General features: G+C 39.7%; 1 protein-coding gene across 3 annotated transcripts in view; it reads right to left on the bottom strand.

Moving 5' to 3' along the window:
• Positions 1-763: 763 nt before the first annotated feature.
• The window catches only part of tmem38a (transmembrane protein 38A), a 122,264-nt gene continuing 98,680 nt past the window's right edge, over positions 764-24,347 (bottom strand). For all 3 annotated transcript variants that reach the window (XM_072244441.1, XM_072244443.1, XM_072244440.1), the window contains 4 exons: positions 21,831-22,015; positions 19,236-19,323; positions 18,596-18,713; positions 764-1,957 (listed from right to left, as the gene is read on the bottom strand). In XM_072244441.1, coding sequence (XP_072100542.1) covers positions 1,727-1,957; positions 18,596-18,713; positions 19,236-19,323; positions 21,831-22,015 — 622 coding nt within the window. In that variant the 3' untranslated portion in view covers positions 764-1,726. The remainder of the gene's footprint in view (positions 1,958-18,595; positions 18,714-19,235; positions 19,324-21,830; positions 22,016-24,347) is intronic.

The raw sequence follows: 24,347 nt of genomic DNA, 5'->3' as shown, positions 1-24,347 counted from the left end.
TATCGTTACTGAACCTATTTGGTCAGGACATCCTGATAATACCCCATGTTTCAACCATTGCCCCAATTTTCAAAGGTAACATCTCTAATGAAGATTTCAGAAGTATCGCCCAGAAGTCCTATGAGTTACACGTAGCATTCCACCTAACACTACCACTTTTCCTCTTCCCTTAGATTCCCTATTTTCCCTTCATCTTGAATTCCATTTCCCCTAAATGTTGCTTCATGTCTCAGTCTCTCCTGGAAAGAAAGTTAAGGCTGCTGTTAAAATGTTACAAGGAATTCTATTATTAGTTCGTATCCACCTTAATACCATGTATGTAAAATGTTTTTGGATCCTAATTATGGTACTATCGGTGTTTGCAGCTTTGAGGAGAATAACAATAATAATAATTTAAGCTCTGACTAGTCCAAAACCGGATGTTGCTAGGCAATTTCCTCACCTTCACTGCTCTAGATTGCATACCTTGACCCATTATCCCACAAGTTGCATTTGGCCTTGAAATCTCCTCCTCACCTCTGCTCCTTCCCTCCCTCCTCAAATCCCCACTTTTCACTTGCTCTCTAATCATGCTAATTGGAAAGGAAACCTGGAAATAATATGTCATTGCAGTAGCTGCATCAAAAGTGAAAAGGGAGCTGTAATTTTTTTGAATTCAGCAACCAGAGAACCCGCATATCTGTCCACTCATTTTCAGTGTATTGATAAGTCAACAGTCAGCTGTGTCACTTATATTTAAACTTTATTACATTAATTCATTTGGAAGACCAGAAGTATAATACAAATTCTTACACAGTAATTTTGGCGATAATAAATTACTTTGTACATTTATCTGAAAATTATGGATGTGTGTGTGTGTAAAATGTATGAAGAAATTATAATCACAGAGACAGAATGTATTGCTGTTAAAATTGGCAAAATGACCTAAATTTAACTAAAATTTTGAAATTTCCTTTTGTGACACTTCAGATATCTGTGGCGCAGTTCACCTGTCATCCTAGATATCAGTAGATTAATGCTTAAAACATGCATACATCATTCCCCTGTATTGTTAATAGAAACTTTGAACTGTTTACTTCCAGCTGATTTTTACATTTCCATTATCTGTACCATGGCTGCCTTTTCCTCTGTGTCTGGATGAGGACAATGCAGCTACTCTAATTATCACAGACTATTCCCCACCACTGCCAGCAGAGATTTATCACCCGTCTAGTTTGCTTTTGCCTCTTCAGTCCAAAACCTATTAGGTACCAATACTAGAAAATAGCAATCCATTTTGACTTGGGCATACAGTGATAAAATGAGACTCTCTGGTCTGGTACAATGTTAGCTGGATGCAAATAAGGCATTTATCTTTACAAAGTTCCTACCATACACCTTGGTAATTTTGGCAGACTATTCAGATGAATATTTCCATTTGCTTCCCATTCTATATCCACATGGCCTTAAGAAAATGACAAAGGTGTCTATCTTTTCGAAGTGGGACGTGAAACTGGGAAACATATTCTTTTTCAGTACCAGTAGAGAAATCCTGGGAAGGATAGGCCAAGTACCATTCATTCACATTTTTTCCATTTAATGAGACAGACAAGCTCAAATGCAAACCCTAGTAGATTGTATGGGTACAATAATGTTGATATTCCTCATAGTAACAGTTTCCAGATCACACTAAGTCCCAAAAATTGCACTTTCAGCACACTTTGATAAATCTTGGCAGTTACATCACTTATTCGGTCTTTTTGCACTTCTTCTTCCTTGTCCCTTCATTAAGTTCTTCCTTTGTCTTGGCCGCGTAGGGAGACAAATTGCAAGGGGGGCAGCTATGTGTATTATCACGAGAACAAACACGGTCATGGTCACTGTAGGTACCACACGCATTCCCAAAGATGATAGGGCAGATAAAAGCTTCAATTGGAGCAAAAGGCGATCCATGGGAGTGTGTTGCTGTCATGAATACCTGCGAAGTGAGGAGAATATAATAGGAAAATTAAGTTCACACTGTTAATATGGGCATATTTTAATGATGACCTAATTATTCAATCATTGCATATTAGCTGTTTTGGTTTGAAATTGAACTGAATCGCTGATCACACTGCATTCACAGAGCAAATGTAAACAGCGAATTTGCATGAGGAGGAGCCAAGCAGACACACAGACTCCCCATAATTATCTCAAGGAAATATGTGACTTGCAGTTTTAGAAGCAGAGATGCACATTTCACCCTCCACGTTAAAGATGTCCCCCCTCCAAAGCTGACAAATTTGAACTCTCATGCATAAACTAGAATGGAAGATCTGACATACAGTTGAAGTCAGAAGTTTACATACACCTTAGCCAAATACATTTAAACTCAGTTTTTCACAATTCCTGACATTTACTCCTAGAAAACATTCCCTGTCTTAGGTCAGTTAGGATCACTACTTTATATTAAGAAAGTGAAATGTCAGAATAATAGTAGAGAGAATGATTTATTTCAGCTTTTATTTCTTTCATCAATCCCAGTGGGTCAGAAGTTTACATACACTTTGTTAGTATTTGGTAGCATGGCCTTTAAATTGTTTAACTTGGGTCAAACATTTTGAGTAGCCTTCCACAAGATTCTCACAATAAGTTGGTGGAATTTTGTTCCATTCCTCCAGACAGAACTGGTGTTACTGAGTCAGATTTGTAGGCCTCCTTGCTCGCACATGTTTTTTCAGTTCTGCCCACAAATTTTCTATCAGATTGAGGTCAGAAAATGATGTCAAGTCTGGTTCATCCCTGGGAGCAACTTCCAAACACCTGAGGTGCCACGTTCATCTGTACAAACAATAGTACACAATTATAAACACCATGGGACCACGCAGTCGTCATACCACTCAGGAAGGAGACGCATTCTGTCTCCTAGAGATGAATGTACTTTGGCGCGAAAAGTACAAATCAATCCCAGAACAACAGCAAAGGATCTTGTGAAGATGCTGGAGGAAACAGGTAGACAAGTATCTATATCCACAGTAAAACTAGTCCTATATCGACATAACCTGAGAGGCTGCTCAGCAAGGAAGAAGCCACTGCTCCAAAACCACCATAAAAAAGCCAGACTACAGTTTGCAAGTGCACATGGGGACAAAGATTTTACTTTTTGGAGAAATGTCCTTTGGTCTGATGAAACAAAAATTGAACTGTTCGGCTATAATGACCATTGTTATGTCTGGAGGAAAAAGGGTGAGGCTTGCAAGTCGAAGAACACCATCCCAACCATGAAGCATGGGGGTGGCAGCATCATGTTGTGGGGGTGCTTTGCTGCAGGAGGGACTGGTGCACTTCACAAAATAGATAGCATCATGAGGAAGGAAAATTAAGTGGATATATTGAAGCAACATCTCAAGACATCAGCCAGGAAGTTAAAGCTCGGTGACAAATGGGTCTTCCAAATGGACAATGATCACAAGCATACCTCCAACATTGTGGCAAAATTGCTTAAGGACAACAAAGTCAAGGTATTGGAGTGGCCATCACAAAGCCCTGACCTCAATCCAATGGAAACTTGTGGGCAGAACTGAAAAAGCATGGGCGAGCAAGGAGGCCTACAAACCTGACTCAGTTACACTAGTTCTGTCTGGAGGAATGGAACAAAATTCCAGCAACTTACTGTGAGAAGCTTGTGGAAGGCTACTCAAAACGTTTGACTGAAGTTAAACAATTTAAAGGCAATGCTTACCAAATACTAACAAAGTGTATGTAAACTTCTGACCCACTGGGAAAGTGATGAAAGAAGTAAAAGTTGAAATAAGTCATTCTCTCTACTATTATTCTGACATTTCACATTCTTAAAATAAAGTAGTGATCCTAACTGACCTAAACATTACAACACATCAGGCACTCATCCAAGTCCATTCTCCACTCTAAACCCGCTGTATTCCTATTCCCATTTTCTCAGTATCTCAATCAGGTTCAGTATCACCAGCATATGCTGTGAAATTTGTTGTCTTGCAGCAGCAGTACATTGTAATATATAATAAAAACTATAAATTACAATAAGAAATATTGTACATATATAAAAATTTAAATTAATTAGTGTAAAAAGAGAGCAAAAAAGTGAGGTAGTGTACATGGGTTCAATGTCCATTCAGAAATCTGATGGTGGAGTGCTTCGAGCTCCAGCACTCTTCCAAGCAAAATGTTTTAGGCGCCCTGCTGCGTTCACCAGCAACTTTGATGTGTGTTGCTTGTTTTAGGCAGTCATTGGATTTTGTTGCTTCAGGTGTGATAGAATAGGAGGGGCAAGAAGGGGAGGTGTTGCATTGCTTGTCAGAGAAGATATAACAGCTGTGCTCTGGCAGGATAGATTAGTGGACTCGTCTAGGGAGGCTATTTGGGTGGAATTGAGGAATAGGAAAGGTGTTGTGACGCTTATAGGGGTGTATTATAGACCACCTAATGGGGACCAAGAACTGGAGGAGCAAATTTGTAAGGAGATAGCAGATATTTGTAGTAAGTACAAGGTTGTGATTGTGGGAGATTTTAAATTTTCCACACATAGACTGGAAAGCCCATTCTGTAATGGTTTGGAGTTTGTCAAATGTGTGCAAGATAGATTTTTGCAGCAATACATAGAGGTACCAACTAGAGAAGGGGCAGTGTTGGATCTCCTGTTAAGGAATGAGATAGGGCAGGTGAAGGAGGTATGTGTTGGGCAGCACTTCAGGTCCAGTGATCACAATACCATTAGTTTCAATATAATTATGGAGAAGGATAGGACTGGACCCAGGGTTGAGAGTTTTGATTGGAGAAAGGCTAACTTTGAGGAGATGCGAAAGGATTTAGAAGGAGTGGATTGGGACAATTTGTTTTATGGGAAGGATGTAATAGAGAAATGGGGGTCATTTAAAGGTGAAATTTTGAGGGTACAGGATCTTTATGTTCCTGTTAGGTTGAAAGGAAAGGTTAACAGTTTGAGAGAGCCATGGTTTTCAAGGGATATTGGAAACTCGGTTTGGAAAAAGAGAGGGATCTTCAATAAATTTAGGCAGATTGGAGTTAATGAGGTGCTCGAGGAATATAAAGAATGTAAAAAGAATCTTAAGAAAGAAATTAGAAAAGCTAAAAGAAGATACGAGGCTGCTTTGGCAAGTAAGGTGAAAATAAATCCAAAGGGTTTCTACAGTTATATTAATAGCAAAAGGATAGTGAGGGATAAAGTTGGTCCCTTAGAGAATCAGAGTGGACGGCTATGTGCGGAGCCAAAAGAGATGGGGGAGATTTTGAACAATTTCTTTTCTTCGGTATTCACTAAGGAGAAGGATATTGAATTGTGTAAAATAAAGGAAACAAGAAGAGTAGTTATGGAAAGTATGACGATTAAAGAAGAGGAAGTACTTGCGCTTTTAAGCAATATAAAAGTGAATAAGTCTCCGGGTCCGGACAAAATATTCCCTAGGACCTTGAGGGAAGTTAGTGTGGAAATAGCAGGGGCTCTGACAGAAATATTTCAGATGTCATTAGAAACGAGGATTGGCGTATTGCTCATATGGTTCCATTGTTTAAAAAGGTTCTAAGAGTAAACCTAGCAATTATCGGCCTGTGAGTTTGATGTCAGTGGTGGGTAAATTGATGGAAAGTATTCTTAGAGATGGTATATATAATTATCTGGATAGACAGAGTCTGATTAGGAACAGTCAACATGGATTTGTGCGTGGAAGGTCATGCTTGACAAATCTTATTGAATTTTTTGATGAGGTTACTAAGAAAGTTGACGAGGGTAAAGCGGTGGATGTTGTCTATATGGACTTTAGTAAGGCCTTTGACAAGTTTCCACATGGAAGGTTCAATCATTAGGCATTAATATCAAAGTAGTAAAATGGATTCAGCAGTGGCTGGATGGGAGACGCCAGAGAGTAGTGGTGGATAACTGTGTGTCAGATTGGAGGATGGTGTGTAGCAGTGTGCCTCAGGGATCTGTACTGGGTCCAATGTTGTTTATCATATATATTAATGATTTGGATGATGGGGTGGTAAATTGGATTAGTAAGTATGCAGATGATACTAAGATAGGTGGCGTTGTGGATAATGAAGTAGGTTTTCAAAGCTTGCAGAGAGGTTTAGGCCAGTTAGAAGAGTGGGCTGAAAGATGGCAAATGGAGTTTAATGCTGATAAATGTGAGGTGCTACATTTTTGTAGGACTAATCAAAATAGGACATACATGGTAAATGGTAGGGCATTGAAGAATGCTGTAGATCAGAGGAATCTAGGAATAATGGTGCATAGTTTCCTGAAGGTGGAATCACATGTGGATAGGGTGGTGAAGAAAGCTTTTGGTATGCTGGCCTTTATTAAACAGAGCATTGAGTATAGGAGTTGGGATGTAATGTTGAAATTGTATAAGGCATTGGTAAGGCCAAATTTGGAGTATTGTGTACAGTTCTGGTCACCGAATTATAGGAAAGATGTCAATAAAATTGAGAGAGTACAGAGGAGGTTTACTAAAATGTTGCCTGGGTTTCATCTCCTAAATTACAGAGAAAGGTTGAACAAGTTAGGTCTTTATTCTTTACAGCGTAGAAGGTTGAGGGGGGACTTGATAGAGGTGTTTAAAATTATGATGGGGATTGATAGAGTTGACGTGGATAGGCTTTTTCCATTGAGTGGGGGACATTCAAACAAGAGGACATGAGTTGAGAGTTAAAGGGCAAAAGTTTAGGGGAAGCATGAGGGGGAACTTCTTTACTCAGAGAGTGGTAGCTGTGTGGACCGAGCTTCCAGCAGAAGTGGTTGAGGCAGGTTCGATGTTGTCGTTTAAAGTTAAATTGGATAGATATATGGACAGGAAAGGAATGGAGGGTTATGGGCTGAGTGCAGGTCGGTGGGACTAGGTGAGAGTAAGAGTTCAGCATGGACTAGAAGGGTCGAGATGGCCTGTTTCCGTGCTGTAATTGTTATATGGTTATTTTAAGTGAAAATATTTTCCTTGAAAACCCCATGAAACAAAGTCATTACATAAGAAAGTTAACACGCTTTTTGAGGATGTTGGTCTAATTGATATATGGAGGGATCTTTTCCCCAACAGAAGGGATTACACTCATTATTCTGCCCCCCATTCCATATATACAAGAATAGACTATTTCATAACACTTGGAAAAGATAAAAACAAAATAAACACCTGTGGAATTGGGACAATAGATGTAAGTGACCATGCACCTATATATTTATCTGTTGATTTTGACCTGCAACCAAAGAATATTTATGGAAACTAAATTCAAGTCTACTCAATGATCCCTATTTTAAGGAACAAATTTAAAAAGAAATTGGTCTTTACTTAAAATTCAATGATAATGGAGAGGTTTCACCTCCCATTCTATGGGATACTCTCTGAAGGCTGTCTTAAGAGGGAAAATTACAGCGATATCGTCATAAGAAAAAAATAAGGAATAAAACATTAGAGGAATTACAAAACAAGCTGAAGGAACTATAAAAGAAACACAAATTGAGTTTGGCACAGGATACACTAGAGGAAATTTTAAAAATTAGGAATGAAATCAATAGTTTGGCTACACAAGAAATCAGGAAAAATGTAATGTTTTTGAAACACAGACATTGTGAAAGTGGATCTAAATCTATGAAAATACTGGTGTGGAAACTGAAAAAAAAAGATAGCAGAAAATACAATTCATAGAATTAGGGATCCAAGAACAAAAGTAATAAAAAAAAAATAAGCTAAGTGAAATTCAGGAAGCTTTTGAAATGTTTTACAAAACTCTATATTCCAAAGTTCCAGGGGGAAGCATAACTCAAATTGACACCTACCTGAATTCTCTAGAGTTACCCACTTTAAATGAAGAACAAAATAGAACGATGACTGCTGACATAACTGAAGCTGAACTAAAAACTGCAATTAGTAGGCTTAAATTAAGTCAGTCACCAGGATCAGATGATTATACAGCTAAGTGGTATAAAGAATTTAAAAATGAGTTGATTCCTGTTTTACTCCCCACATTGAACTGGGCTCTAAGAAAGGCGCAAATGCCACCCGTCTGGAAAGAGGCGGTAATCTCAGCTACACCGAAAGAAGGCAAGGATAAAATGGAATGTGGGTCACTTAGACCAATACCTGTTCTTAATGTGGATTATAGAATATTTACCTCCATCATGGCCAAATGATTAGAAGAGTTTCTACCCACACTGATACATAATGATCAGACAGGTTTTCATACAACGCTAGACACGACAATATACGAAGGACACCATATATTATGGATCATATACAAGAAAATAAAATTAAAGCAATAGTGTTAAGCGTGGACGCTGAAAGGCATTTGATTCGGTTAATTGGAATTTTCTTTACAGAGTTTTACATAGACTTGGTCTACAGGACACAATTATTAAAACTATACAGGCACTATATGACAATCCTACTGCTAGGATTAAAATCAATGGATATTTATCAAATAGTTTTACCCTAGAAAGGGGCACGAGACAGGGTTGTGCATGGTCACCGCTACTCTTCGCATTATATCTGGAACCATTAGCTCAACACATCAGACAAAATGAAGATATCAGGGGAATTACTATTAAAGGGACAGAGCATAAATTGGCTTGTTACGTGGATGACATTTTGATCTATCTAGGGCAGCCAACATCTTGTGGAAGGCTACCCAAAATGTTTGACCCAAGTTAAACAATTTAAAGGCAATGCTACCAAATACTAACAAAGTGTATATCAACTTCTGACCCACTGGGATTGATGAAAGAAATAAAAGCTGAAATAAATCATTCTCTCTCCTATTATTCTGGTGTTTCACATTCTTAAAATAAAGTAGTGATCCTAACTGACCTCAGACAGGGAATATTTTCTAGAATTAAATGTCAGGAATTGTGAAAAACTGAGTTTAAATGTATTTGGCTAAGGTGTATGTAAACTTCTGACATCAACTGTATATAAAAAAATTAAGGAAGACATAACAAGATGGAATCCAATTCCTTTCTTTAGTCTCAGTTCAAGGATTGAATCCATTAAAATGAATATGTTGCCCAGATTATTATATCTCTTTCAGAACCTACCAATAGAGATTAACCAAAAGCAATTCAATGAATGGCACAAAATGTTATTAAGGTAAAAGACCTTATTTCAAGGTAAAAGACCTAGAGTTCATCTCAAAACTTTGCAATTAGCCAATGAAAAGGGGGTGATGGGGCCTACTTTCTCTTCGGGATTATTATTTTGCAGCAGAGATGAGAGCCGTGATATGCTGGTGCGACCCATCATATGACGCTCAATGGAAAAACATTGAGGAGAAGATACCTTCCAATCCCATATAGGCAATTTTGGCTGATAACAACCTACAAAGTTATATAAATACTATTGATAACCCATGGGTGAAATGGACTCTTAAAATATGGAAAACTATTATAAAAGAATATAAACTAGAGGGAGATATTATAATTCTTAAATGGTGTGCATATGACTCGGACTTTACGCCAAATAAACTGGATGCTAGATTTCAGGACTGGACAGCTAAAGGAATAACGGTTCTACGCAATATAATGAAAGAAGGAACACTGTTCAGTTTTGAAGTGCTTAAAGAGAAACATCTATTAGAAAAACAAGATTTTTTTAAAATCGGTATTTGCAGATGCGACATTATGTTAATAGGAGGGTGAAAAATGTAACCGAGGCAAGTACATGTTTGATAGAACTGTTTAGAAAAGCATATAATTCAGATAATGGTAGTAGAATCATTTCAAGCGTGTATAAGGGTCTGTCAAATCTTAAAACATGCTCAACTTCATACATTAAAACAAAATGGGAGAAGGAAGGAAGGGATAACTATATCTGAGGAAGAATGGACAAAAATATGGAGGAATCAATAGAAGTGTACCAGTTCACAGAAATGGAGGGAGTTTGGGTGGAAAAACCTGATAAGATATTTTATTACACCCTCTCAGAAATCCCATTATGATAGTAACCTCGCTGTTTGGTGGAGAAATTGTGGAAATCAAAATGCAAACCATTACCATATTTTCAGGGATTGCCCCATTATCAAGACATTTTTAAATGTGAAATACCCTTAGAAAGTAAGACCATATATTTTGGGAATGGTTGAAAAGAGATAAATATTTAATGAATATACTGCTGGTGGCCGGTAAAAAGACTCTTACCAGAAAATGGTTATCACAGGAGAGCCCAACTTTGAACACATGGATGGAAATTACAATGGACATTTACAAAATGGAGAAGATAACAGCATCTGTCAATCATAAATTGGATCAATTTGATTCATACTGGGAAAAATGGTTTAACTATGTAACACCCCATAGGCCTGATTTTATTCTCACAAATCAATGATTATGTTGTAAAAAAGATCACTCCCTACTTGTACGTAGTTTTCCTTTTGTTAGTTCTTTTCTTTTATCTCTCTAAGTGTATACCTCTGATAAATACTATGTGGAGATTTGTGGCAAACATGAATATATGATAGATACGTACAGTATCTGAAATACATCTTATGGAAATATTAAAAAAAGAAAACATTTTCCTTAGTTTCCTTCTAATCCTGCTACCATTTAAGGAGGCTACCTCCTCCTAGTTATTGACCTCACAGCTAATGCAAATTGGTTCATCCTGTCCCATGACTAGGATGCTCTTAATTTAAATATTAAATTTATAAATATTCCCATTAAATATTGGGAATGGGAATATTCCCATTAAATATTCCCTTGGTCTCTACCATTTCAAAACAAACCACAACACTGAGTGAATCAACACTGTGGTAACTTTACACACCTGTATGCTGCTTTTAATGCAAACACCTGATCAGCCAATCATGTGGCAGCAACACAATGCATGAAGGCATGCAGACATTGTTAAGCGAGTCAGTTGTTGTTCTGACCAAACATCAGAACGGAGAAAAATGTGATCCAAGTGACTCTGACCGTGGAATAATTGTTGCACAACACTCTCTAGAGTTTACAGATAAAGCTGTGACAAACAAGAAGAAACATCCAGTCAGCCCCAGTTCTGTGGGTGAAATGCCTTGCTAATGAGAGAGGTCAGAGGAGAATGGTCAGACTTGATCAAACGAACAGGAAGGCAACCTCGCCTGGCTGGCGGTGAGAGGGGCCCTCCCAGTCAGATCCCTCCTGTATGCCCAGAACGTCGTCTACGCACCCCACTGCCCACGGGAGGAGTGCAGTGAGGAGGAGTCTGTGACCCACCTCTTTGCACACTATCAGTTCGCAGAGAGGGTGTGGAGGAGGATGGACAGTCTAGTGTCATGTTTCATCCCCAGCAGCTGCGTAACAGAGGACTCTCTGATCTACAGGCTGTTCCCGGGGACGCACACGGAGACCAACATCCGGTGCTGCTGGCAGATCATCAAAGACGCTCTTTGGTCGGCCCGAAACTTGATGATCTACCAGCACATGGAGATGTCCGTGGGAGAATGCTGCCAACTGGCATATTCTCGGCTGCAGGAGTACGTGCTGAGGGACGCACTGAAACTCGGTGCAGCCACCGCAAGGGCCCGGTGGGGAAGGACCACGGTATAGGTTTCTTCACCCGCCGGAGTGGGAGGGGTCGGGTGGCGGGGAGTATACCCCTCAACAATGATGTGGTAAGGTGAACTACTGGAGTGCCACATGGGTGGCCATACGTATGGATATGTACAGACTATGGTGGAAACCTATGTAAAGGATGGAAAGTTATTGAATGGTTTATTGTATATAATTTTATTTTTGAATAAAGTATATTTTGAAAAAAAACAGGAAGGCAACAACAACTCAAATAACTACGCATTACAACAGTGGTGTCCATAAGAGCATCTCTGAACACACAACACATCGAACCTTGAAGGGATGGGCTACAGCAGCCGAAGACCATGAACTCAGTGGCCACTTTATTGGGTATGGAGGTACTTTAAATTGCCACTGAGTGTACCTTCCTAGTGTGATGACATCTTCCCTGATTACTAGACCTGTAGTCTACTGAGTGTTTTATACAGTTCTAGTGCCTGGACTATAGCTACTACTTCTAGGCCAAAAAAGCCAAGATCATATAAACCTTCTTCATTACTTATTACTTATAATCATCCTGTTACTTCAGGTAGCTAGAATCATAAAACACAGAAACAGGCCTTTCACATTCAAGTCTGTGTTGATCATCTTTAAACTCATCCTACACTAATCCCATTTAGTTCTCCTCAGGATGCCATGAACTCCTCCAGATCCTGCCACTTACCTGCATTTTGCAGCAAATTACTGGGACTAATTAACCTAATTCACCGGCCTTTGGAATAGAACACAGAAATTCACAGCACGTTACAGGCCTTGGCCCCACAATGTTGTGCTGACCATGTAACCAACTCTAGAGACTGCCTAGAATTTCCCTAGCGCATAGCCCTCTATTTTGTGGGAGAAAACTCATGCAGTCACAGGGAGGAAGAGGAAGCTGCAAACAAACAGACCTATAGACACCTCTCCAATTCCCCTGCCTTTCTCTTCACTTCTTGATGTGTGTTCCTTAAATTCATTTTTCCTTCTCAAATGCATTGTTCACACTTATCCAGAATGAATTTGATTTCCCATTTGTCTGTCCACTTGGCCAGTTCTTAGATAATTTCTTGCACTCTAAAACTTTCTTTCCCATATAGGCCAAATTTAACTATATTTGTAAATGTTTAAATCTGAAAAAAAAAATACACAAACAGGCTACTCATCACTAAAACACACTCAACCATCATTACTTGGCTTCTAGTTACTGTGTCAATTTTTTAATGCAACCTGCCAGTTTTTTTCTGGATCCATTGTTTCAATGGCGACTGAAACTGAAGGAGGGTGAATTTTCTGTGCTTGTCCGGCCACTGAGAGACATGGATGAGAAAATGCATTTCAAATATTTTCGGATGTCGGCAGGTAGATTTGACGATTTGGTTCCTCATCTCCAACCATTTATTTCGCATCAGTGTGCGCACAGTATACTCAGAGACTGGCAATCGCCATTCAGGTGGAAGTCAACAGGCTGCAGCAGCTAGCTACAAACTGGCGTCAAGCACAGGGTCCTCCATAATTTCGGAAGTCTGTAAAGCTTTATGGAAAGCATTGCAGCCAGAGTTCCTTCCCTGCCCTTCAGTCGCCTAATGGGAAGCTATTGCAGCGTAGGAGGAAATGCGATGCTACCAAGTGGACCAATCACAGTTGTTGTGGTCTGCGTCGCTGCGACGCGTAGTTACATTTTTGGGGAGGTGTGCATCAGGCTATGATGTATCGTACCCTATGTAGGATACAGCACAGGGTATGCAGTTATGCCATACCTATGGCGTCGATTTGACACAGAAGTATAAACTGGTCTTTAGGGTGCTGAGCTTAAGTTACCCCAGGTTTTACGACAGCTATAGATAAGGATAAGTATGGACCTAATGGGTGAGCATCAAGTTGAAGCACCTGATTAGAGTATTTGGCAGGAACTAGGGAGAGTTAATTGAGGGTATACATGTGGAGGGTATTTAAAGACCAACTGCATAGAGTACAACACAAGTATTTCCAGTCAGAAAGAAGAACAAGGATGGCACAGCAAGAGGGAGATGATGAATTTACTCAAGAAAAAGGAAAAGTACTGAAAGCTTGGGAAGATAGAATCATACAGAGATCTTGAGGATTATAAGGAAGCCAGAAGAGAACTCAAGAAGGGAATTAGGAAAGCCAGGAGGGGCCATGAAAATCCTTGGCAAGTAGGAATAAATAGAATCTCAGAAGTATCCTATACGTATATCAGGAGCAAGAGGATAACTAGGGAGAGGATAGGACTACTCAAAGATAATTGGCATGTTGGATCTGACTGTCAAATTATTTTCTTCGCAGCTTAATAATTATTCGTCTGCTTGCATTTTATTTAATTGCTTATATAGAAGTAACTGCTTAGTAGTTACATTTGTATGATTCTAGACAATGTCTCCGGTGCTGCATTACAGTATTTGAACAGGGGCTTTCCAATTGGCTGGTTCATATTTGCAAACTTGAATGGAATTTTTTTCATCTATGTAGTGTAAAAGAGCTGATTGCACAGTGGTGCCATCTTTTTCTTTGTGCTTCCATCTCCGTTCACTTAGTAGACATGTCTGTTTTCAACTGTCTTTGTTCTGTTAACACTTAATAAAACAATCGTAAAGCAACAAGTTTTGTGCCCTGACTTCTGAAAGAGCTTTGGATCCAACAGGGGGAACATTTGACTGGATGCAGAGGGTGTGGATGAGGTCTTTAATGAATACCCTGCGTCAGTATTTACCAAGGAAGAAGATGAGGAGGGTAGATAGATCAGTGCCAAGAGTACCAATATGGTAGGATATTTCAAAGTAGGAGGAAGAGTTGGGTCTCTTAAAGAGCATTAAGGTGGATGTCCCCAGAGCCTGATACAATATACCCAAGGTTATTGAGGGAGGAAGAGAAGAGATTGCTGGGGCCTCCACCAATATATTTGTGTCCTATTATTCCATTATTCAAGAAGGAAACCACGATAATCCTGGAAACCGTAGACAGGCGAGTCTCACATCAGTGGTAGTGAAGTTACTTGAATAAGTTCTTAGGGACAGGGTTTATGAGCATTTGGAACACCATGGGTTAATTATTAGGGAGAGCCATCAGGGCTTTGTACGTGGTAAGTGGTGTCTTACTAACTTGATTGAGTATTTTGATGAGGTGATGAGGGTGATTGACGCAGGTAGAACTGTGGCTGTTGTCTACATGGATTTTAGTAAGGCAATTGACAAGGTCCCTCATGGGAGGCTCATCCAGAAGATTATGTATGGGATCCATGGTGAATTTGCCATCAGAATTCAGAAGTAGCTTTTGCACAGAGAGTAGTAGTCGAAGGGACTTATTCTAGCTGGAAGTCTGTGTTCTGCAGGGATCTGTACTAGAACCTCTGCTGTTTGTGATGTATATAAATGACCGACTGAAAATGTAAACAACAGGAATTCTGCAGATGCTGGAAATTCAAGCAACACACATAAAAGTTACTGGTGAACGCAACTGCGTTCACCAGCAACTTTTATGTGTGTTGACTGAAAATGTAGATAGGTAGGTTAGTAAGTTTGATAATAACATGAGGATTGGTGGTGTTGTGGATAGTATAGATGAACAGATGGAGTTTAACCTGCCAAATGTGAAGTGCAAGACGCTTAACGGTGTTGATGAGCAGAGGGATCTTAGGGTCCAATTTCATAGCTTCCCGAAAGTGGCTACACAGGTTGATAGGGTGGTTAAGAAAGCATATGGCATGCTTGTCTTTATTAGTCGAGACATTGAAGTCAAAGGTCAGAAAGTTATGTAGGAGTTTTATACAACTCCAGTAAGGCCACATCTGTATGCATCCCATTACAGGAAGGGTTTGGAGAGGGTGCAGAAGAGGTTTACCAGGATGCTGCCTGGATCCCAGGGTATGTGCTATAATAAGATTGGACAAGCTTGCATTGCTTTCTCTGGAGTGGCAGAGGCTGAGCGAAGATCTAATAGAGGATTGTAAGATTATGAGACAGACAGTATCATTTTCCCAGGGTTGAAATGTCTCTTACCAGAGGGCATGTGTTTAAGGTGAAAAGTGTAGTTTCAAAGGAGAAATGAGGGGCAAATATATTTTACACAGAGAGTGGTAGCTGCCTGGGCTGATATAGAGGCAGATACATTAAAGAATTTTAAGAAGCATTTAGATAGGCACATGAATGTGAGGAAATGGAAGGATATGGACATTGTGTAGGCAGAAGGGATTAGTTGAGTTGGCCATTAGATTACTAACCTAATTCATTCAGCACAACACTGTGAGCCAAAGGGCCTGTTCCTGAGCTGTACTGTTCTATGTTCTGTTTTATCAAAAGTCTCTGCAGCCTTTTTTGCTACCTCCACAAAAAAAATTGTTATTTAGACATAACCTCCCCTTAACAAATACTGCTATCTTTGATTAACCGAGGTATATCACAATGAACAAACTCTTCCCATTGTTTGACTGGTCTATGTCTCTCCCTCATATCTGGCATAAAATTGAAACAGTAATTTTGACATACTTTGAGAAGTGCAAACTGGTGGCCCCACAGCAGCATTGTGGATTAATAAAGCAATCATTCCCACTGTGGAACATGTAGGTATACAGTATCTGTTCACAATCTTTACTGGTAACTCTGCCGTACCACTGATGGTATGGGTTGACATCCAAGGCAGTCATGTAGGTATGAGGGATGGCATATACTGTAGCCCGTTGACGGCATGGATAGAATATCTGGTCATTATCAGCTTACTGTTTGCAGGATCCCACACTATGACACTGTCCATTTTGCTTCTAACTCCGTAGCAACAATTGCACAAAAATGTAAAGCTCTCTGGGAGATTGTGAGATCATAAAGAATGCTACATAAATGTAAATCTATTTCTTTTTCCTTAGTCATATGGTGAAATGGTGATGTGAAGTGGTTTCACTGATAATTCTATGTTCTTGACATTCCAGATGTATGATTCATTTATGACTTTGCTTTTCAATTGCAGTCCTCTTTTGCCAGATCCTGTTTTATCATATTGAAACTTGTTTTTCCTCAGTTCAGGACCTTAATTTCTAGTCTATCCTTGGCTTTTTTCTGACAGCCTAAAAACTTATAATCATTCTCAGCAAAAATGCTTTCATACTGACAGTATCTAATCTTGCCCAGTTGCATTTCTAAAGATCAGATCCATTAACATTCCTCCTCTGGTTCAAGACACCCTGTTGAACGCCTTTTAAAATCCTGTCGATCCCATCTTTCATGAGACCACATGGTTGGGCTTCAAAACAAAAAACTGAATACTCATTTTGATTCACCTATGTATTGTCATTTGAGGAGCCTTCCAGGATATCCTCCCTCTTTATTGATGTAACATTGTATTGCTCTTCTTTTGATATCCCCTCTATAATGTCTGAAAATTCCAGTCAACACCCGCCTAATGTGCCTCCTCTCTCTTCCCCTTCTCTACTCCAATCCCTTACCCTTTCTTTCACTTCTCCCTCTTCCCTGACCACAATTCACTCTTAATTGAGAGAGAGCTATTGAGAATATTTCCTCAAATTTGTTACTTCTCAGAAATATGTTACTATTGCATATCTGCTAAATGATCCAGACCCAGTGAAGCATGGCTGGGTCATTTCAACAAAATTCTTCTCAATTTTCCACAGGATAATACTGTATTCAGCTTCAACAAACCTCCCTCTGGAATAGATGAACAGTAAGTTGTTTTCATTATGTCCCTTCCAGCACCATGTAAACTCCAATCTCAGCCAATGATTTTCAGACGCAGATGATTTTTGTCTCTATGCACATTTAGAGGCAATACTCCAAGTTGTCATAGGTTGTCACATTTTGCACAACAGTGCCTCACAATCAATACACACAATGAGACCTTAGAAAACATGGATTACTTTCCATAATTTGAGAGCAAAAAACAGACACAGATGAAGTTTACTGTCACTGCTCAAGTTCTAGTGCATCTTTTGGCCACTTGGGAAAAGATGGTGTTCAAAAATTAAGACCAGGATCACAGTCTACAGGGCATATGTAATCCTCACCACCCAGCACAATTCAAGACAGTCAGCCAACAGCAGGTAAAATATGGAGAGGTACTGTCACTGCCATCTCTTCAAGATCTTCCAAAGACATTGGCACTACAAATGACTGATACCATCATCTCTCCCAGGTCAACACTGCCAGTATCAAAGCTCAGATTATGCTCAGACATCCTGAAGGTGGGCCACACCAGACCCCTGAAACATGCACTCTACTCCATCAGAAAGTACAGGAAGAAAAGAGAAAATATTTCAGGATATTAAATCAGAGGGTTGTACACACAAAATAAGCTCTTCAGCCCATGTCTGTACCTACCACTTTACCCATCTACACTAATCTTATTTGTCCACTTTAGTTCTATATTTTTCACTGCCTTGCTAATTAAAGTTAGGTTGCTGTGCCTACCCAAAGGCTTATTGAGAAAATGGACCCTCACTGACTCCTTGTGCTTGACCAACCAAACTGGGAAAGGAGCACCTGAGAAGGCCTTGAGTCTCTGTAATAGATGTAAGCAGAGACTATCACAAAACAACGCACCCTCCTGCCCTGTCAGTTGCTATTCGGCTTGAGCCATCACAACAGCTGCAGAACTGCTGTGAAATTGGAGGATGGAGAGAGGGGAGTGCATTGTTACTGGGCAAGTTTGAGAAAGTAGATTACAGGAAATTATATGGAGGTTAGAGATTTGGATTGCTCTGAAAACAGATGGAATTGATGGGCTTCCTTTCATGTCATGGAGGAAGTATGGAAATATAATTATTCATCCTCAGCCACAAGGGACTGTTTAAGAAGCAGAAGATGTCAACATTTCTTGCGATTCAGGTAAAGAATGTCAAAACTATGACAAGAAACTTTAAATACCAAACTAGATTGCTTCAACATTAGAACTTCTCATTGCAGCTCCTTAAGTTGAATATATTACTTGCATTTTTAGATATTCATTTATTAATAAAATTAATTAGCAACAAATGTTTCGGACAAAGCCTGAAATTTCGCAATCCTGAAACATAAAAATTATAACTTGGAACTGAAAAGATCTATTTACCTTTGTAACAACCATGAACATAGTAAACAAGAAGATAATGTTATGCTTGGATATGGGTAGCCAATGGGCTTGCTGTAGAGTGAAGATAACAGATCCCACAAGACTAGCTTTTGTTGGGCTGCAAAAAGACCAAATACAATTGTGGTTAGTTTCATGGTCAACTCTTTATACTTAGCATTTTAAAAGTGTGAACTTTTTAAATAAGTTGTCATTCTCCTAGGCTCAGGAAAGGACTAAATGAATTTCCTGCTTTCTGATTCCACAGGTAGGGCAACAACAACTTCTCAGCAAGTGTCTTTCTCAACTTCTTCATTCAATTATGGAAGGTATCTGGTTTCAGTTCCTGCTGAGTGGCCGCTCTCATAGCTATAGCACAGAGGCTGACAGGTTAGCACTGAAACTGGATGTATTGTGGTATCTAAGATTTAATCCTAACTCCACATCTTGGGTACAATAAGCAGAGTGGGGTGGGGTGGGGTGAGAGTTTAAAATCAGTCATGAGTGGCAGCAGAAATAACTGCAAATTGATAACTTATTTTCCTTTCCGAAACTGGACATGGTATAAAAGGAGCTACTTTGTGGCTGTTGCTCAACAGCCTTGGATGAATTTCATCCTCTTGATGTGGTCTTTGTCACTTACAAGGACATGCTGAGAAACTCGTTTGTTTCTGGTTTCCAAACACCACGAACTAGCTGCTCAAAGTTGGAGATTAGTGCAACCCCAGCACCTGTAGAGAACAGAGTAACTGCCATTAGTCATTCAGATAAATTTGTTTTAATTTTGCCACAGTCAGGCAGCATCTACGGAGGGGAATAAACAGATGACATTTCAGACCAAGGCCCTTCATCAGGACTGGAAAGGAAGGGGGTAGAAGGTGGGGAGGGGGAGAAAAGTAAAAGCTAGCAGATGATGGAGAAGATGGGTGGGGGGGGAGATTAATTAAAAAGCTGGGAGATGATGGGTGGAAAAGATAAAAGGATGAAGGAGGAGATATCTAATAGGGGAGAGAGTAGACTCTCCCCTATAAATGGAAGTAGGGGAACCAGAGGAAGCTGATGGGCAGGTGAGAAGCAAAGAGGTGAGGGGGTAACCAGAATAGGGAACAAAAAAGGTTTGGGAGTGGGAGAATTTCAGGAAGTTAGAGAAATTAATATTCATGCCATCAGATTGGAGATTACCCAGATGGAATATGTGCTGTTGCTCTTCCAACCCAAGTTTGGCCTCATTACGGCTATGAAGGAGGCCATGGTCAGACATGCAGGTATGGGAATGAGAAGTCAAATTGAAATGCATGGACATCGGGAGATCATGTCTTCTGCAACAGACAGAGCAAAGGTGCTCGACTCTTGCATTGATTGCATGACGAGATTTCTATAGCACAAAATCTGGCATATTTTTATGTGAATACCATCCCCAAGGCACCCAACTCATTTCAGGATCAGCCAGAAAGTAAACATTGCTGGAGAAGAACACAACTGGAAGGCTGTGTGGCATTCTTATTGGATTTACAGTTACAGTTGAAGTCAGAAGTTTACATACACCGTAGCCAAATACATTTAAACTCAGTTTTTCACAATTCCTGACATTTAATCCTAGAAAATATTCCCTGTCTGAGGTCAGTTAGGATCACTACTTTATTTTAAGAATGTGAAACGTCAGAATAATAGTAGAGAGAATGATTTATTTCAGCTTTTATTTCTTTCATCATATTCCCAGTGGCTCAGAAGTTTACATACACTTTGTTAGTATTCGGTAGCATTGCCTTTAAGTTGTTTAACTTGGGTCAAACATTTTGAGTAGTCTTCCACAAGATTCTCACAATAAATTGGTGGAATTTTGTTCCATTCCTCCAGACAGAACTGGTGTAACTGAGTCAGGTTTGTAGGCCTCCTTGCTCGCACATGCTTTTTCAGTTCTGCCCACAAATCTTCTGTTGGATTGAGGTCAGAAAATGATGTCAAGTCTGGTTCATCGTTGGGAGCAATTTCCAAACGCCTGAATATACCACGTTCATCTTCACAGACAATAGTACGCAAGTATAAACACCATGGGATCACGCAGCCGTCATACTGCTCAGGAAGGAGACGCATTCTGTCTCCTAGAGATGAATGTACTTTGGCGCGAAAAGTGCAAATCAATCCCAGAACAACAGCAAAGGATCTTGTGAAGATGCTGGAGGAAACAGGTAGACAAGTGTCTATATCCACAGTAAAACGAGTCCTATATTGACATAACCTGAAAGACTGCTCAGCAAGGAAGAAGCCACTGCTCCAAAACCACCATAAAAAAGCCAGACTACAGTTTGCAAGTGCACATGGGGACAAAGATTGTACTTTTTGGAGAAACGTCCTCTGGTCTGATGAATCAAAAATTGAACTGTTTGGCCATAATGACCATTGTTATGTCTGGAGGAAAAAGGGTGAGGCTTGCAAGTCGAAGAACACCATCCCAACCATGAAGCATGGGGGTGGCAGCATCATGTTGTGGGGGTGCTTTGCTGCAGGAGGGACTGGTGCACTTCACAAAATAGATGGCATCATGAGGAAGGAAAATTATGTGGATATATTGAAGCAACACCTCAAAACATCAGCCAGGAAGTTAAAGCTCAGTCGCAAATGGGTCTTCCAAATGGACAATGATCCCAAGCATACCTCCAAAGTTGTGGCAAAATTGCTTAAGGACAACAAAGTCAAGGTATTGGAGTGGCCATCACAAAGCCCTGACCTCAATCCGATAGAAGATTTGTGGGCAGAACTGAAAAAGCATGTGCAAGCAAGGAGGCCTACAAACTTGGCTCAGTTACAACAGTTCTGTCTGGAGGAATGGAACAAACTTCCAGCAACTTATTGTGAGAAGCTTGTGGAAGGCTACCCAAAATGTTTGACCCAAGTTAAACAATTTAAAGGCAATGCTACCAAATTCTAACAAAGTGTATGTAAACTTCTGACCCACTGGGAAATTGATGAAAGGAAAAAAAAGCTGAAATTAATCATTCTCTCTACTATTATTCTGACATTTCACATTCTTAAAATAAAGTAGTGATCCTAACTGACCTAAGACAGGGAATGTTTTCTAGGAGTAAATGTCAGGAATTGTGAAAAACTGAGTTTAAATGTACTTGGCTAAGGTGTATGTAAACTTCTGACTTCAATTGTAAGTAAATGAAACTAAAATGAATATTCAGCTCTGCAGTGCCTAATTTAACATCTCAAAGATAAATAACAAGCTACTTACCTTTGGCCCATCCAACCAAAGCCATGATGATCCATCCGTGGTGATAGGCATGGTGAGCATGGATAACACCCACACTGATTTTGCGCACCCTCACCACCTCCTTCATAGCAGTGAGGACTAACTTCACGGGCATGAAGGCCACACATTTGTAGAAAAGGTTCAGTGGACAATAAAAGATGAGGTACCTAAGATAAAAGCATTGTTCAGATTGTGATCGATATTCAAAGCTGAATTAGTACAGGCAAATCCAACAATACCAAGGGTGTGTTTTAAAATGTGAAGAATTCTTGTCCTGCACTGCTCCCTGGAGCCTCTGCTAGACTCGGACACTCATTGACTGAGAGATTCTAAATTGATGGATCTTTAAAGATAAAAGTTCAGCTTTATTTATCACACGTACATCAAAACATACAGTGGGGTGCATCTGTTAGCATCGAGGATGTACTGAGGGCAGACTACAACAAAGCAAGCCCGCAGCTTACTAACCCTAACCTGTGTGTGTTTAGAATGTGGGCGGAAACCGGAGCACCCGGACAAAACCCCGTGATCACAGGGCGAACATATAAACTCCTTACAGACAACGGCAGAACTGAACCCCGATCTTAGAGCTGGTGCTGATCTTTAAATAGAGGACAGACATCAAATGAATGAGAGAACATTAATTCCAATCATGTGATTAAAAGGCTGCACCTGACCAGAACTTTCACTTTATTGTTCAGTTCATCTCAAATATACATACAGCATATAGGGTAAAGGGGAATTACCAGGTGAGCCAAAGGGTTTGTTTTTATTGCCTTTCAGGCATTTATAACTCTCTGCAGTTGTGGGTTGATGCCCCATTTTAGAAACAATCACTTAGTTAATGCTCCTGGTGCAATGCTGCAGAAGTTTACTTTCTCAATTGCATGAAGTTCAGGCAGCCAGGTCTTTTCTCCTTCGAATGAATGTCAAAGATCCTGTGGCATTATTTCAAAAAAGTGTAAGGGTATTCTTCCAGCTGTCCTGCCTATCTCTCGTTTAGTGTGACAATAAGATAATGTGGTGGTTATTACTTTGCTGTGATCATATTGCTCACAAGTTAGCCAAATGAGTACAATTACACAGTATTTAATTAGTTGTAATATGCTTTAAAACATTGCAAAGGAACTATATTCAACTTAATTCTTTATCATTAATAGACAACATGTGCATAAAATCACAAAACAGCATGGAAATAAGCTTTTGGTCATCAAATCCATGCCAACATCAGGCATCCCTTTACATTAATCACAGTTCATTTCCCCCCATTCCCATCCATTCCCCCAGACTTTGCCCACAGGGTGTATGTTGGGTGTTAATCTACAGTGACCATTTGGCCTACCAGCCCAATGAAACGTTTGTGAGAGGGAAACGGAGCACTAGAGGAAGTCAATACAGAGCCAAAGGGAGAACATGCACCCTCCCCATAGACAACACAGGAGATCAGGGTTAAAACTTATTGCTAGAGCTGGAACACCTTTATTGTCATTTCTGTATGTACTCATTGCTTCTGAAGTTTACCTTCTTTCAAAATACCTTTATTTTTCTATAAAATTAGGTGAATTATAATCAGTAAAAATTACCACTAACAAGACTTTCATTAACTTTTGTAATCCATTTTCTAAAAAAAAACTCTATTCTTTGGCAATTATATTATTAAACATTTCTTTGTGTGAACACCTGTAAAGTTCTTTTCAGAGCAGAGAGGTGCAAAAGGCAGCATAAGAGTTGAAAGTCATGATGTATTTTCAATGGACCAGACTGTCAGCAGGAGGGTAACTCACCAGGGAATTCTATCTAAGGTAATTCGCATAAGTACCAAAGAAGGGTAGGAGTGATTAAAGACTTAGTTGCAACTTGAGAATTGGAAAACTGTGTATCTAAAGGGAAAGACTAAGCAAGTGAAAGTAATTGGAAAGTGACTGCCACAGGGAAAATAGACCCAGGCATTTTGTATTGGGGATTTTTATGAACAAAAATGGGTCTGAAATACAGTAGTTGTAATGGGAAGGAGTCAATTATTGGTACGTGCTGAATACCATCTAGAGCATCAGAAATCAGAAATCTGGATGACAATCTGTCCTTAACTTTGACAGCATAGCATCTGGTTCAGAAGGAAGTACTAGGCAGACTTGCAGGCAGTATACTGATTGCCTTGCACTGTCCTACATTGCACAGGAATGCAATCAGGGACAATGGCTACAATTATAGTCCCCTCCTTATGAAGGTATTTCTTCAGTTTCTGTTATGACAGGCATAAGCAGCTCTTTGTGAGCTAATACCTCATGCAGTTGTTCACTTGCTTTACTTGAAGGTGAGTGAACACACAATATAACTATTGAAATCAGATTCTTTTACATCTTTGATGTAGTTTGTAATAGGAAAAAAAAACAACCAAACCCTTCCCACAGTTTATGTAATGACATTAAATTTCTCAGCATAGAAAGAGATCATTTGACCCATCCACTCGAGGCTCCTCTCACCTCAATTCATTGCACT

Source organism: Mobula birostris, chromosome 26, assembly GCF_030028105.1.
Source record: "Mobula birostris isolate sMobBir1 chromosome 26, sMobBir1.hap1, whole genome shotgun sequence".
NCBI lineage: Eukaryota > Metazoa > Chordata > Chondrichthyes > Myliobatiformes > Myliobatidae > Mobula > Mobula birostris.
The sequence above is the reverse complement of the archived record's forward strand: the minus strand, read 5'-3'. Positions and strand labels throughout refer to the sequence as shown.